At 43.0% G+C, this 15,621-nt stretch overlaps 1 protein-coding gene across 2 annotated transcripts in view; it reads right to left on the reverse strand.

Moving 5' to 3' along the window:
• Positions 1–14,678, reverse strand: part of mxi1 (max interactor 1, dimerization protein) — a 34,181-nt gene extending 19,503 nt beyond the window's left edge. The window contains exons 1-3 of one of the 2 annotated variants that reach the window (XM_030053320.1): positions 14,358–14,678; positions 11,760–11,862; positions 8,535–8,564 (exon numbers count right to left, since the gene is read on the reverse strand). In XM_030053320.1, coding sequence (XP_029909180.1) covers positions 8,535–8,564; positions 11,760–11,862; positions 14,358–14,586 — 362 coding nt within the window. In that variant the 5' untranslated portion in view covers positions 14,587–14,678. Of the gene's footprint in view, positions 1–8,534; positions 8,565–11,759; positions 11,863–12,158; positions 12,650–14,357 lie in introns of those variants that run through there. The other variant, XM_030053327.1, reaches the window with a different exon arrangement.
• Positions 14,679–15,621: the final 943 nt, after the last annotated feature.

A 15,621-nucleotide genomic window follows, 5' to 3' on the forward strand; every position in this document is an offset into this window, starting at 1 on the left:
AGGGGTATGTTGCCTGTGGCCCACATTTCCTAACCAGCGCTATTGTCCGTTAAGTGTTTTACTACACTCCAAACTGACGCCCAATTGTTACAGTTGACAGACAGAGCTAAAGAATGAAGGGAATGCTCATCTCCGTCCTCCATACTTAATGCAGCCCCCTCACACTTGCTCGCTCATTAACAAGTCTTGAAATTCCTCAGGAACTATGCCGTATGATGACCTATATTCTGTGTTGGTAGAGGGGAACAAAAAAATGTAGAGGGGTGATAATTCATTTGCTGCAAGTGTGTGGGTGGGTATGTTTTTATGAAGACTGAGGCAGTTTTCATCCCCAAAAAAGAGAGATTGTGTGTCTCAAAGTCAGGGGAGCAAATCCTTTCAATGAACACAAAACACACATGGATTGAAGGTTTAAACCACATTGCAAACTATCTGCCCCACTGCCAACCAATCCCAAGTCCACAAGTGGTAAATAAGGCCAGGTGTGGTCAATTGCTGGGTGGACCGACGCTGTTGTCACGCTAACCCACTGAAGCCATGCCAAGCCACAAAACGGCATCCCTGATGATGCATAGCAACAGTGCAGAAAGGGGGGGGGGGTCAGCTTGGCAAGAGTGGGATGAGTAAGCGCTCACACATACAGAAGAAAGACATGGACTGAAGGATGAGGATGGATAGCCTCAGAAGAAAAAAGGGTAGTCAACTGAAGGACTGGTGCACTGATTTGGCTCTCTTCAAGCAAGTATAGACATAAACACACGTGTGCACACACACAGTTCACTGGAGTAGAGAGAGGAAGCGGGTTGGGGGGGGGGGGGGGGGGGGGGGGTTGCAAGCTGTGGTGTGTGTGGCAGGGCAAAGCCACACAGGACTGCAAACCCATCACTAACACACGGATTAGTTCACACGTGCACACTGCTTTTTTAATCTGCTCCACTGACAAAGGCTCCACTCCAGGAAAGAGTGAAAGAGTGGAGGAGAGACAGAAAAGAAATGGCAGAGAAATAGAAAAAGCAACATGGCTATAGAGGGAGAGAAATAGGAGGGGAATAGAATTGGTGGGACATAGAGAAAGCCATCCCTCTGTCCAACTGTCCGCTTCCTGCATTTCTCAGGCTGCCCCACCCCACGCCAACAACCCACCCATAACCAACTCTGCTATATAGCCTGGAGTGACCGGAGGGGTCAGGATAGAAGCTTTGGATTAAAATTCCAATATGGCCTGGCTCCTACTCCTAATCCCGATATTCTACATCTGCCTTTAACATACACATATCCTCACAAACACACAAGTGCACATACACAGAAAGAAAGACACGCACTCAGTTAACCTATGCGCGTTAAAAACTTATCTGGGTAAGTCACTTAATTCAACCCAACTGGCACGGCTGTCATTCTGCTAAGGTTAGGTTGTAATTTTCATCCCCGAAAATGGTAAATAAGGACATTTGTCTACATGTTGAGGAAAAGAGAGGATGTGAGGTGACTGTGGGTGGGGGCAGGGGGGCTCGCGCTCCCATTGGTGAACAGCTAACCTCCACGATTGGTCAGAAGTGAGTGGTATTTTCCCATTTTTCCCCGGCTGTGTGGCTAAAAATAGAACTTGTAGTCAGATTTAGCCTAGTTGAATCTGTCTTGTGTTTTCAGCAAACATCCTTTGCCTCTCTCTCTCTCTCCTCTAGGTATAGATTGAGTTAGCTGGGCTGTTGACATGCTGCTCCGGCAAAGGATGAAACACAGAAGCATTCTCTTCTGGAACAGTATGCACCAGCAGCCCCGTCCACTCGGCCCAACACGGGCTTATCAACGAGGGTTGAACAAAATGGTTGTGTGGGAGGAGCTGAAAGCTCTGTGTGAAGTTGCAGGACAAACTGAAAGCACTTTTTCAAGTTGATTAATTAGAAAATGTATTGTTGTCCCTGCAAATTACAAAGTAACCCCAAACCAAATGTTAAGTCTATTTCCATGCTTCAGAATTAAAACAAGCCAGAGTCAGATGCCCTGGGCTTTGACTTGCTGACTAAGCCCGTATGCCTATCCGCCCCTGTTGTGTTTAGTTACACACTGTCCTTCCACAGAATGCTGTGAGGATGCAGTTTTGCTGGATAAGGGCACAACAAGAAGGCGCCGAGATAACATGAGTCAAACGTCAGAGCAAGAGCAAGTTGGGATGTGAATGATGGGTGAACTGTCAAGCACTGACACCTAATCCCCTGTGTGGTGCCTTCTCTACACCTGTCTTCTTTTACAGAGCACTGGTGAGAGGACGTAGCGGTGCTGAGGACGCAAGAGGAACAATGAAGATTTACGATCTTCCAGTGTCTTCTCATTTCTTCCTTTGGCTACGGCTAGACATGTGCCCACTGAGAGGCAGGCTAAAACTGAGCCACAATCACGCAGGCTTGTTTCCAGAGTTGAGATAAGGACACACAGTGGGAATTTATTCACAAAAATTGTGTGGGTCGGCACTGAGGCTCCAGCCTCGTCTTGTGCTTCAGCTTCTGAGGCAGCTACGCATGTGAGGTTTTTTCCAAAAAGAAGACGTTCCCTGTCATCTCCGGGATTCTGATCTGCTATTTATATTCTCTGCTGAAAAGGTGGTGTTAATACAACAACCACTATTAAGGCAACATCTTCATTTAATTATGTTTTACTCACACTGTATTCAATAAAGGGAAATGGTTAGTCTTTAAGCCATTTCCAAAAGTTGGTGTCTTTGTGGCATATATCAGAATGCAGGCATCCTGTTTCAGGTCAATTTTGTCTTAGCTGAGGGATGTAAGGAGCATGACCTATAAGTACCACACCAGTGATTCTGAATGTTTGACCTGTTTACTACAAATTACCCACATTTTACATTGCAACAAACCAGTCTGCAAATCATACAGAGGTACTAAAGATTTCACAACATATTATCCAAATCCTTCAATTTTGACATTTTAATTTTTGGTTGAAACACCCACCTTATAATGTCCTGCTTCTGTGGTTAACAAAGTCATCAACATTAATAAAGCCCAGAACTGATAATTGGCTATATAAAGCAAACATTATTCCAGAAATTACTTTCCCTTGTATCATTTTGTGAGATATTGTTTGACATCAAAACGCAACAGTGCTGCTGCTCTTAGGAAAACTAATTTGGACAACTTTATCACAGTGATGAAATATTGGGGTGAAGAAAGTTTGAAATCTCTGAAAGTTCATTTTCATATTGTAGTGGAATGAATGGAAATGAATGACTGGATAAAAAGGAAAGAAAATGATATCAGAGTTCTAAAATACGACTGTTTGTTTTGGGAAAAGATTAGCATAAACTTAAGTATATACATTTTTCCTTTAAGTTGACCAACGATAGAGAAGGTAGAAACCTTAGGTTCAAACAAGCTACTTTCATTATCTCACCAAACTAGGTTTTGAAATTGGAGCAGAACCTCCACATGAGACTTGCGTACCCACCATGGTGCTGGTAGAAGAGGCAAATAACGTTGATAGACTTTTGACCAGACTGGCCCAATACTGTCTGCCAGACATTGTTTTGTACATAAAAAACAGAATGTTAGTATAATATGCAGGTATCATTTACTGGATCTATACATTGTTGTTTTGCAAAAAAAAAAAAAATCATTTGTAAAAACTACTAGGCCAATATATGGATTTTCTTTAAAAAAAATAATCGATTCTATTTTATTCACAATATTCTATATCATGCAGAAATTTCAAGCCTTTATAATTGAACAAAATGTGTGAAAAGTGATAAGACATAGAGTAAGTTATTGCCAAATTTATCAGAGGTGGTATGTATCTGTATTAGACAGACATTTATCAAGATCTGGTTCTTGACTGTTCTATTATGTCAGGCATATCACAGCAAATAGAAAAATCGACAATGAGGCCTATGGCTCTATCAAAATTTGCTAAAAAGCTAAAAGGCACACAAACTCTCCCTCTAGATGGAATACATTTTTATAATATACAGGGAGCTATCATTTTTACAAATATGAAGAAAACATATATCCCTAAAGAAAAAAAAATCCATTTATGCAATTTGCCTCTCATTTGGTTCAACTTAAGCGCAATTTGTTTGTTAACCGTTTTAACCTGTATTTTCTCTCTGAGCACAAATGCGCATTTTCAGCAAAGCCCTGCTTCACAACCTTACATTTACACGTACACATATCTTCACCTCATCTCCTCCTCCACGAGGGGAGGGGAGAGCTTGTATTGCTCTTTTGTGCACCACTTTATCACATCCCGCTCTTGCCAAAGTGCCAAGGTAAAGTTCCACTCTTCCATATTAGAATCCCAACTTTTTCCGAATGAAAGAAACATTCACGGCTGGCATTAAAACATCCGGGGCTGGAGCCTCAGATGCCCAGGTTAAACAACACCATTGGGTGCAGGTGCTCACTGTGCACACACTGACACACTGGGAGTGTAGATCAGGTTGTACCTTAGTCAGGTATGTTTGATCTAGCCCCCTGCTCATCCTATCAGCCAGTCAATTACTTCCTTGTCCTCTGACACTGGCCTCAGTTAAGCCCAAAGCTAGGCTATGCTAGCGAGGCCTGATACCGGATGGCTGGAGGAAGGGAGGAGCATGCCCTAGCACGTGTGCATGCTGTTGCTGGGCTCACCAGACCAAAGATCAAGTCTCCTAAGCTGCTTTCCTGCGCCAAGAAAAGCTTACAAGTCGTCACGTTGGACAGAACAAATGGTGCCGGTTTTCGGCCCTGCAGCGAAGCCTCAGAATAGGCTGCACTCGCTGGGCAGACAACAGAAAGACTGGTGCAGCAATTTGGCTCTTTTCAAGGAGCATCAGCGTATGATCCAGAGAAAATGTAGCCCAGGCTTATTCATGTGTGACTGCTCATGCCACCCCAAGGCTAGAGCAAAAGTGTCAAGTTTATAGCATACTAGTTGGAGAGAAAGAGAATATATGAAAGGCTTCATCTGAAAAAGGAGTATACACCATTTGAAAAATCTGACACCTATGCACAAAAAATGTTTGCCAAGCATCAATATAAAAACTCACGACTTAATACTACTACTGTCTGCCTTAAGACCTGTTCTTAAAAACAATTACATTTTGAAGGACGTAATCATTGGCTCTTTAGAAAAACTGAACAACTGTGAGGTAACAAATTCTCCATTTTGACTTTTAGGGTGAGGCTCCTCATATATAATCCAATTGTGAGTAATCTTCATTTAATTTTATTTTACCAAAATATACTGTTATTTTACAACTTATTAGGGGGAGTGTCCTACTCTTATCTGACCACAAAACATATCAATTGGTCCAGACAGGCTTACATAATTTACAGCTCACTTACTTCATGACAACCAAAGCGTAGGCTCAATCCAAGAGGAAACGCTATGTGTGTGTATGTGTATGTGTGTGTTTTACAAAAAAAAAAAAAAAAATCAAAAAGAAATGTGCAGTGGAGAACACCCACACCATTCCAAACTTGATGGCAAATGATGCATGACCATCTTCATTTACCACGTGCCACTGAGCCAAAACAAATACCGAAGGCGCAGATTTCATGATGTTCTTTACATGCCACCCAAGGGCAACAGGCTCCAGCTCTGATGGACAGGAGGGAGTCCAGTTAATATTCCAGAGCCACACGCTGAAAGATGTTTAGCACCCGCTGTTTGCACAGCTCCCCCCGTAAAAAAAAAAAAAAAAAAGATCAAGCAGCATCCTGCTTCCATGACCTGAGCACTGGCAGTAATATCATTTGCAGTTTTTATTATAAGCCTGGCCCTTATAAACAATATTAAAATGAATAGGTGGTGGTGCAGGAGGAGGGCAGATGATAAGCGACAGCTCACTTGGATTTACTGTGGCAAGTAAAAGCCTGTCATATTGATTATCCATAAACAGAGTCATCATGAAAAAAAAAACATGCTGGTCAAATAACAATAGATTAAACTCTGTGCCAAGTAATAGCCTAGCTGTTTATCATATATAATACATCCTCTACATAACAAATAGGACAAAACCGGCAGCTAACCTATGCTGGAATGTTATGCACTAGAATTTGTCTTCAATATGTTCCACAGAAAAATGACTAATAGGCACAGGAATGGATGATCAAAAGGGTGGAGCTACAATGTTATCTAATGGGGGTATACAAGCCCCCTTGGCTCCTCACTTAGCACATAAACCCGACTAAGGCAGTGTAATTTAGTGGTGACATGTGGAAGTGAAATAGGGCTGTTACAAGGCGCATGATCAAAGTGGCAGGGTCATGGCGTTATCTTGTTGCGCCGCACTATGCGAGCATCTGGAATGTGTTTTTTTGGCCTCTTTTATCTGCGTCCTGTGGTCTCTGCTGTCACGACTCTGCTCCTGGCAGGGGTTATCAAGGCCTGCGGTAGCCGTGGAAGGCAAAACGTCTCGACTGCAGGAGATGTTGGGGGCAGATAAGTGCTGAAAAAAGACCCCAGTTCGGAGGATGGACCATAAAGGAGCCACCTCCAATTTATAGCACTTGGAAGTCTGCTGAGATGGAACGAAGGCTGCTCCTATTGTATAATCATGGTATAAGCCTCGCACACTTGGGTGAACAACTATGCCCGATACATATAGCTTACAGTGGGGCAAGTGCTTAAAGGGAATTGGATTAACCGCTGGCAAAAAAAAGAAGGAGGGGGGGATTATATGTGATTCTGACTTTAAGTGTACTTCTTAAAAAGATGGATTACCATTTCAATTTTTCTCCTTCCGTCTTTGCTAATGGAAATTTGATCGGCTCTGTTCTGCTCAACTACCAAGCAACAATACCATGATCACTGTGTTGAGGTGGAAAAGCAAAGGGTAATGGGTGCCAAACAAGATGTTTGTGTATCATGACTTGGTGCGGTGCAGCGTGTTCTTTGGGTTGGCGTGGCTTGCTTTATCTCTGCCACATCCCACACACTTGCAGAAGGGTGTCAAGGTGGAGCCACGAAGCAGGAAGGGGGTGTGTCTTAGATGGAAAGGTTCAATGCACCAGTGGAATGTTGCACGTGTGATAGGACTGAAACACACTAATGCAAATATAAAGCAGTCCACAGTACAAATTATTAAGTAAATCGCCTTGATTGTTGTTTTTAAGCTCAGGCTACAATTTATGAACATGATCATGAGTTTTAAGCTTGTTTTATTAAATTATTTGGGTTGAAAACTTGTGTTAACACATTCTGACCTATCCTCTAGAGGACTGTGTTACTGTCTGCTCTTTTACTTTTGATTGGCAGAGAGCTGACTACCAGCTTCTGGTTTGCACACCAAAACCATCACAGCTGTGGTGGGAACAGGCCGTAACACAAAGAAATTCTGTGAGAACACTTTAATAGTCACAAAAAATGACTTCAGCCTGCGTTGCAGGAACAAACAACAAAGACGACATCTATTTTTTTATCTATCTGAGTGGGTGAAACACTAACAACACAACCTTATATGGGTACCACAATCTGCCGATCGGCCAGTCAGCTGACCGGCTGGCCTTGTGTGGCAAGATGGCATCCCATATGAGCTCCGAGATGACACATCAGCTTTTGTCTATATTTAACTCACTGGACGTCTCTCCTTCCAATGTTCCCATCCTTTCAGGACAGGCTGCCAGAGAGAATGGCGAGAAAAACAGGCCGAGGTGATATGTAATTACAGTGAATGGATCCGGCCTCCCACATCCTTTCATTGTACCCACACCCTCAGAGATAATGAAATGGAAGGCAAGCCTTTTTTTTCTATTTACCATAAATCCTGTGAGTCTAGCCGCTCTTATTTATGGTCTGGAAGCAAACACTTTATAGCTTGACTCTTAAAGCTTGCAAAGTCACATAGCATAAACACAAGCTTGCACCCAATGTGGGTGGTGGATTCAAAATCTGATAAGGGCTTCTAAGAAACCACGATCTTCGCTCTCTTCAAAAGAAACAGAGGTAAACCTCTACAAGCCAAGGTCTCCCTCAACACCCCAAATGCCTGTGCTTGCAGATGCAAAGATATAATTCACAGCAGATCTATGCTCAAGCTAGAAAACCACATAAAGGATGCCAACTTGGTCTTGTTGCTTAGAGGTAGCCCTAACTTTGCTACCACAACTGTGCACCAATCGAAAAAACATCTGTGCATCACAAAAAGCGCTGCACTTTTGCATTTAGTTTCAACCCTGTCTTCATGCACCCTAGCCTGTCCGTGAAACTCAAAGCCCTTAGCAACCACACGATTGCGTAACTCAACATAGAGCTAAGACAGAAGGAGGAAACAGAGAAAGAGAGAGAGAGAGAGAGAGAGAGAGAGGGAGAGAAGCAGAGTAGAAGGGAATGTCCTTAGCTTAGCACAACTAGGTCACCCTTTACTTGTAGTTTTAAAGGACCTGTTGAAGAGGAAATGCTTGATTGAGGATGAGCTTAAAGCCTGGCAGGTAAAAATGATCTGACAGATTTGTTTAAATGTCAGTGCAGGGAGTGTGTGTTCCTGCATGCTGCACTCTACCACTTAGAGGTGAAATTGCTTTAAAAACTCTAGACCAAGAACTCACCTATTCTTCTCCAGCTCATTATGTGTGGACCTGCAAAGAGAGAGAAAACAGAAGTTGTCATGCGAAGAGCAAATTTGCACAGACTGCAGAAGTTTTTGCGTGTTTACTAACAAAAGTATGGGCCTATCTGTCCCTGAGACACAATGTGTTCTGTTAGTGGTAACAGCATGTGTCGATACTGTGTATATCTCCACGTTAGACAACAAGGGAACTGAGGGGCATGGTGAATTGGCTTTGTCTCATATGAATGGATTTATTAATTAATCCCAGATGAGACAGAGTGTACGCCAAATGCACCAGAGCCTTCACACGAACATTAACACACCCCAATGTGATGTGATGGCCAAGCCGCCACTGTTGCAATACATAGCCTCTTCCTCAACTATAGCACAGCAGCACTGCGTGTGTTACACTGTCACTGGGCACACACACACACAAACGCATACAACCTGCACGCAGCAATGAGGGTTCAGTGCGCTGTTAATAATGTAAAGTGAATCCGCTGGTCCCTAAGAGTGTCTTTGTGTGGCAACATGCTGAAGGGAGACAGGCCCCCCTCCTGACGGTTAAATGGCCGGGTTCCTATCTGCACAAACTGCGCCGCACCTCGCCTCAGGGGGCACGGGTTTAGGGGAGGATGAAGCCAACCTTTCCTGGGTCATTCAGAAAGCACCCCACTATATACTGTGGAGTATTAATACCACAACACATTTCCTCCACTCATTCCCTCTGACATGCTGTGCTGACCTGATACGGCTGTTGTCTTGCTAATATGAAAGCAGGAAATACTGGGAAAAGGGCGATACGAGATGGGGAGGGAGGGATAAGACAGAGGGATTGAAACAGCAATGACGGCAACGTCTCCTTGTTTTCGGAAATGCTGGCTGTCCGTGGCTCCCACAGAGAGGGGTCTGTGGGAGTTGGCGCTGCTTCATCGGAGATGCAGTTTTTTAAAATAAATACGTTGAATTATTTACATCAATGAAAACACCATGTGTCTCCATTAGAATACATTACAGAGCATGCGGTTGAGTATGCAAGACTGGCTGTCAAGTCAACTGGCGGTATATTTGATTTAACATGACAAGGTCTGCGGCCAACTGGACTAGCTGCTATCACTGCAAATCATAAAGCTCACATGTAAGCTGCCCTGAGCCATTTCCTGAAAACCTACTCCGGCCTAAGTACTCACATGCATGTACTGGACAGGTTTCAACTTACAGATTCTACAAGCCCCCAGTAACCACCGATAGCCAACCAGCATTTTTGTGCGCACACAAAATGTATCACGCAAATGATTAATGTAAACTAGCTTTATCTGCAAGGCATCCACCATCCCCCTTACTCTCCCCTGTGTAGCTACCATTACTCTGAATCTGTGACAGTCCTTAGCCCAGTCCCAGCCCCCCACATCAAGCAACACACACACTACATCTCTCTATGGCCTCCCATTCAGAGAAATCAATCTAAGACATGTATATGTGTGAGTGTAAAAAAAGCGTGCAAAACATACAGTGGGTCAATGAGATAAATTTGCCCCTGTATAAAGCGCAGGCGAGAGAGGACAGAGGCAGATAAGCCCATCACTTTAAGCCTCAGTACAAAGAAGGTGGCCTCACCTGGAGCAAGCCCAGACCTATATCTGATCATGACTGTTGCCATGCAGATCTAGGCGGCACACTGCACTCGTGATGAGTAATGTGCAGTTCCTGTTTGTGGCCTATTCTTGCATTAATATTAAAAAGGCTCAGAGAGAGAGAGGGGGGCTTTCGTTTGATGTATGGCTGTCAATGGACAGATTAATGTAAGCAGCAGAGCAGCAAGAAAGGAGAACACAATGCAATGCCAGCGGGACTTAACTTAGGAGATTCTCGCCTGCTGCTCCTACTCCTAAGTTTCTCCACTCAGTGAAAACATCGTACTATTGAACCTTTGTGGCAGCAAATGATGCGATTAACACTTCATGTTACACCAAGCCGCACAAAAAATTGATTATTAAAGCCACAACACAGTTGTGAAACAGTGCATGAAAAAACACATATACAATTTTCTTTTTAGGATATATAAATAGTAAAAAAAAAAATAATAAATTGCTAATTACCTCATATGACCTAATAAATATATGAATAATTCATAAAACCATTATCAGTCCAGCAAAAGGCTTCACACATTCACCTTGGTTGCCTGCAAACAACACCAGCCATAAATAGCAGCTTTTCCCCTTTAGGGCTAAGGATGAAACTACCCTTCACTCCCACAGAGTGGACTACACGTGATGATGAATAGGTTTATTATGCTACCACTGAAAAAGAAAACCAGCAACTACAATTAAAATCACAGGAAAATATTTCCCTTGTTTTAATCTAGGGTGGGGAGAATGTGTTCTCTGCTAAAAGACATTGTTCACTTTGGTGTAAAGTTGTAACTTTGACCACGGTCCCTATAACCTCCGCCACTGCAGTCGGTTTGACAATCAGCTGATGAAAAGCTAGCAGAGCTGTTGGTGCTTCCCCCCTCCCCCCAAACCAGCTGAATAGCAGTGTGGCCAGCCTGTGTGTGCACTCCTGTATTATAAACAGGTTTCTCAGAGTTTTTGTAGTATTTTCTTTGAACAGCTGCCAACTTTGTATGCGCCAGAGACAGCTTTCATGAGCGTGAGCAAAGCACGCTGCCAACAACTATTATATCCAACCTGTCATACAAACCTTACTTGTTTACCACTTGCTGCAATAATGCATTGGCAGCCGACGTGTAATCACATGCTTCCTGCAACATTGTTACCACCCCAGTATACATAATAGACATTTTAGTCATATAGCATGACTTTAATCAGTGATGGCAAATAAACAGAGATGGGTACATAGGATCATGCAGCACGAAAAGGGGCCAGTTTGGGGGCCCAGTAAAATAATACGTTATGATGATAAATCTATCTCTGTCTACACATATTCTATTCTGCAGATGTATTTATTTATTTATATTTTGATATACTTTATTTTGTATGACTCTTATAGGTGTGCATATTTTTTTTTCTTTTTTCATATATTTTTTTGTATTGATCCACTTCATTGATTTTGTTACTTGTCTTTGATAATTTTTCTAAAGACAAATGTTTCTCCTAGTGTTGAGAGGTATATTTTGTGTAGCCCCTGTGCAATGTCTGCTGTAACACAAGAACTTCCCAATTTGGGACCAGGAAAGTACATCTGTCTATGGATTTCTTACCTGTTGTGGTTATTGTTGAACTTCTTATTTCGGAATTTTCTTTGCCTCTGGTAGTTTGTGTTCTGATTTGACGGAAATGTCGAAGCATATCCGTGTTCGCACTCTGTGGAGAGAGACGGTGGTTAGGGACGAGTTTGACACTTTAGTCACGCCACAATGCTGCCACGTAAACACAACAGACACTCGTTTAAAATCACCCGTACGTGGCCGGATACATGCAGCCTTAAATATGTGCCTTGGCAAGCAACGCTTTCTTTCATTTTTTACTTGAAACCCCAAAAAACAAGAGCACTCGCAAAGCTGTCAATTTGTCAACAAAGCAGACGTTAGCGCTGTTGAACGAGGAAGTTTATCCACAAAGTGACAGAGCACACTTTATTTTTTTTTTTAAGACATTACCTCTTTCTCTCCTCTCTAGAAACTCCGCAGCCTCCAGTAACCGTTGGATATTTATCAGCTGAACAGCCGTCATTCTTTGCTACGAGGCTGGCGTTAACGTCAGCTATCCACCTCCTAAGTTTTTAACGTTAGCTTTCCAAAACACACCCGCGACTAGTCAGTTGAAGTCATAAGAATGACAGTGCCTCGGTTGGTATTACACAGAATAATACTTTTAAAAAATGCCTTATTATATTGTCTTGTCCAGTGTCTTCGCTGTCTCAGCCTTTGTCGGCAGGAGAAAAAAAAGACAGTGTTTCCAAGCTAGCAAGCTGCAGCCAATCCGTGCCCAGGTTGGTCGTTAGAAAAAATTTCAAAACCAGTGTAGCAAAGCATTAAAAGGTTCTAGGAAAGGCGATAATAAACTGTACAAAAATGGGTATAAACAATATAAAATTTCCCCCGAGAGAGAGCCCAGAGCTGCTGCTCGTTTCCTCTCCTCCCCTGTTTGTTTACCTAGCTGCACAGCTGAGGGGCGGCCAGCACGGCGAGGAGAGGCCGGCCTACACGCAAAGCATCCTGGGAAACGGAGTCTTTCAAGAGCCAAAGCGGCACAATATACTGTAAACTGCCTGCTGCAATTTGCCAAGAATTAAAACAGCCAGGGATAACTGTATGTTGTAAATGCATTTATGAGAGGTCAGTTAACTGTGTGACGGCATCACTTGAAAAGTCCAAGTTCAACAGGACGATAAGACAGTAGTTAATACAGGGTTATTGCACCTTGGGAAGTTTATGTCAAGATCATTGCTGCAATTGATAATGATAGGAAGGAGGAAGATAAGGGTGACGACTATTGACATTAACTTTGTGACATTGTATTTGGGGTCACATATCTTTAATAGTATACTGAAGGGATGTGCTCTTATGGGTACATAATCAGTTTAGAGTTAAACACAGCCTATATAAACTATTAGGCTACCAATTATTAATAAGCTGATGGAAGCGGGTTTTCGATATATCATTTGCTGAGCACAAACACTGCACAGCATTATTCACGCGCAACATTCCCCTGCCGTTTATTCCTCTCACATCCTCTCGCCAAAATAATCCCACAAAACCTACAAGTCCCAAGATTCGCCGGGACCGTGGGTGTGTCGTCGCCGGACGAAGCCAGGCCCAGCAACACGTGACGTCACTGGAAAGCGGGCACGCAACTGGCAGACGGCTTTGACAGACGTCGAGGGCGAGCTTGCGTTCGGCCAATCGCGGAAGGATTCGGCGCCATGTGGAAGTCGCGCGGAGACGCCCACAAATACCAGGAAGCAAACAATCGGCGGAGAGAGAAGCAGCGGAGCCGCGGACTGCTGCTTCTGCTGCAAGACTCCTGTGTTACGTTGTAACTGGTGATGTTACTCGAAGGACTTACCGCTGTTGCAATATACATCATCGTATATCGTCAACGCTGCACTGCACAGTGTCTTTGCACACACTGACGCCAAAGCAAGCTGATAAATATCTATGATCGTTTATTTTGACTTCAATCAAAACGAGTCAGTAAAACAGTCGGTGTTCAAATTGCACTTGGGAATGAAATCATGGTCTCATTGCAAGTGTGGTTAAGCTTTCTGCAAGACACATATGACGTTGCCTAATATTTTAACGTATATGTAACAGCTAAGCCCAACATTTCTTAATGTAACAAAAGATGTGCAAATCCCCACTCGGTTGTCTCCTACATAGCGTTTTCCACATTGGTTATTTTTTTCTCAACCAGAGTGCGGGGGCACAATGACATCATCCTAAACTGAGTTGGAGAGCGCTGCAATGTGGTCAGATTTATCATATCGGAGTGGTTGCCAACATGCACACCCACGCATCCGATCATTATGTCATATGTATCTGTGCTGCAGGAAGAATGATACACAGATCCCTGGCGTGATTATTGTGCAGGCAAAACGCGATGCATATTATCTGCCAACGCGCTTTCGAGGAAAAACGGTGTAAAATAATTCAAGTAATGCACATATGATTAGTATTAGTCTAGTGCCCAGGCATACAGGCTGTGCTCATCACAGCAGACAGCGGTGCTTAGTTGAATGAACTCAGCCCTTTGTTGTCTGAGTCTGTTGACAATGAAAGTCTTGTTTTTCTGAAATTCACAAGCACACGGAAAAGATCAAACGCAGCACAAATTATTTTTTTTTTAAAAAAACTCACTTCCGTCCTTCCTCTCGGCGCTCTCAATAAAACTAGCAGCTTCCAGCAAAACTTGTACGTTTTTCAGAAAAGTGTTGATCTGCTCCATGGGGGAGTCTTTGGAGTTGAAGACGTCATTGAAAGGGCAACTAGACATCTCGAAATCTTGCTGATCCAAGAGAGACGCCTCGGAGTCAAAAAACACCTCTTCGCTCTTCAGGGCTCTTCTTTGCCTCTCACTTTTGGCCATTTTCGTCGGAGTTTGTGTGGCTTTTGGCGACTTTTCTGAGGAGGAGAAACACTGTGGCAGCTACCGGTGGACGCTGCTCTTGTCAGATAGGGTTTTTTTTTGTGAATGCGGGCTGTATAATGTGGAGCAGCGGCCAATGTCTGTAGATGGTGCTGCATGGGGAAACGAGAGCCCGGCCCCCCTCTGTCTGAGGAGCTCCGCATGGTCCATGTGTCCGTCTGACCACAGACAAAACACCAACACTGTCTGCAGGTACCGCGGTGTGTTAGGGCCACTGCAGGGGCCACAAAAATTACAGCGTGGGGGCCATAATATTCCAAAAAAAAAAAAAAAAAAAAAAAAATGGATTCTTTGAGATTGAAGTGATAAATTTATGGGGAAAAAAATCACAAATTTACTGAATCCAGTTCTTGGTTCCTTGACCAAGTTTTTCTCCCATAAATGTGTGATTTTATAACCTCTGAATTTTCAGGTCTTTCTTTTTGTCATAAAATTGCAACTTTTTTCTTGCAAATTTAACCCATCCCCCACCATAATGGCCCTTCAATACCATTGTAATACTGCAACGGTGTTTTAGACCCACAACTAAAAAATTCGGAGATTTTAAAGTCACAAATTTTCAAGAAAAAAAATCAAGAATTCTCTGAGATTAAAATTGTACATTTATGACAGAAAAACTCAAATTTATGAGGCAAAAAATTCTCAAAAGAGGCCCATGCTTATGATAATATTGTGATTCAGAGCTAAAATCCCAGGATTTCCTTGTTACTAAATCCCATGTTAAAGTAGAATTTGATGAGGTGATCAGCTGCAGGCCTGAGACACGGCGAGCAGCAGCGTCTGCAGTGTGTGGCTGATGCAACTTCATACAGTCAAGACATGGTTCCTTGGCAAAAAAAGAAAAGAGAAAAAAAATATTTTCTGCATTTTTCCTCGTAAATTTATTACTATAATCTCACACTTTTTGAGTTTTTTTTCTTGGAATATTACCCCCCTCCTCCCCTGGCTCTGTATGTTTCCCCCCCTACAATGGCC

Source organism: Myripristis murdjan, chromosome 1 (genome assembly GCF_902150065.1).
Source record: "Myripristis murdjan chromosome 1, fMyrMur1.1, whole genome shotgun sequence".
Lineage (NCBI taxonomy): Eukaryota > Metazoa > Chordata > Actinopteri > Holocentriformes > Holocentridae > Myripristis > Myripristis murdjan.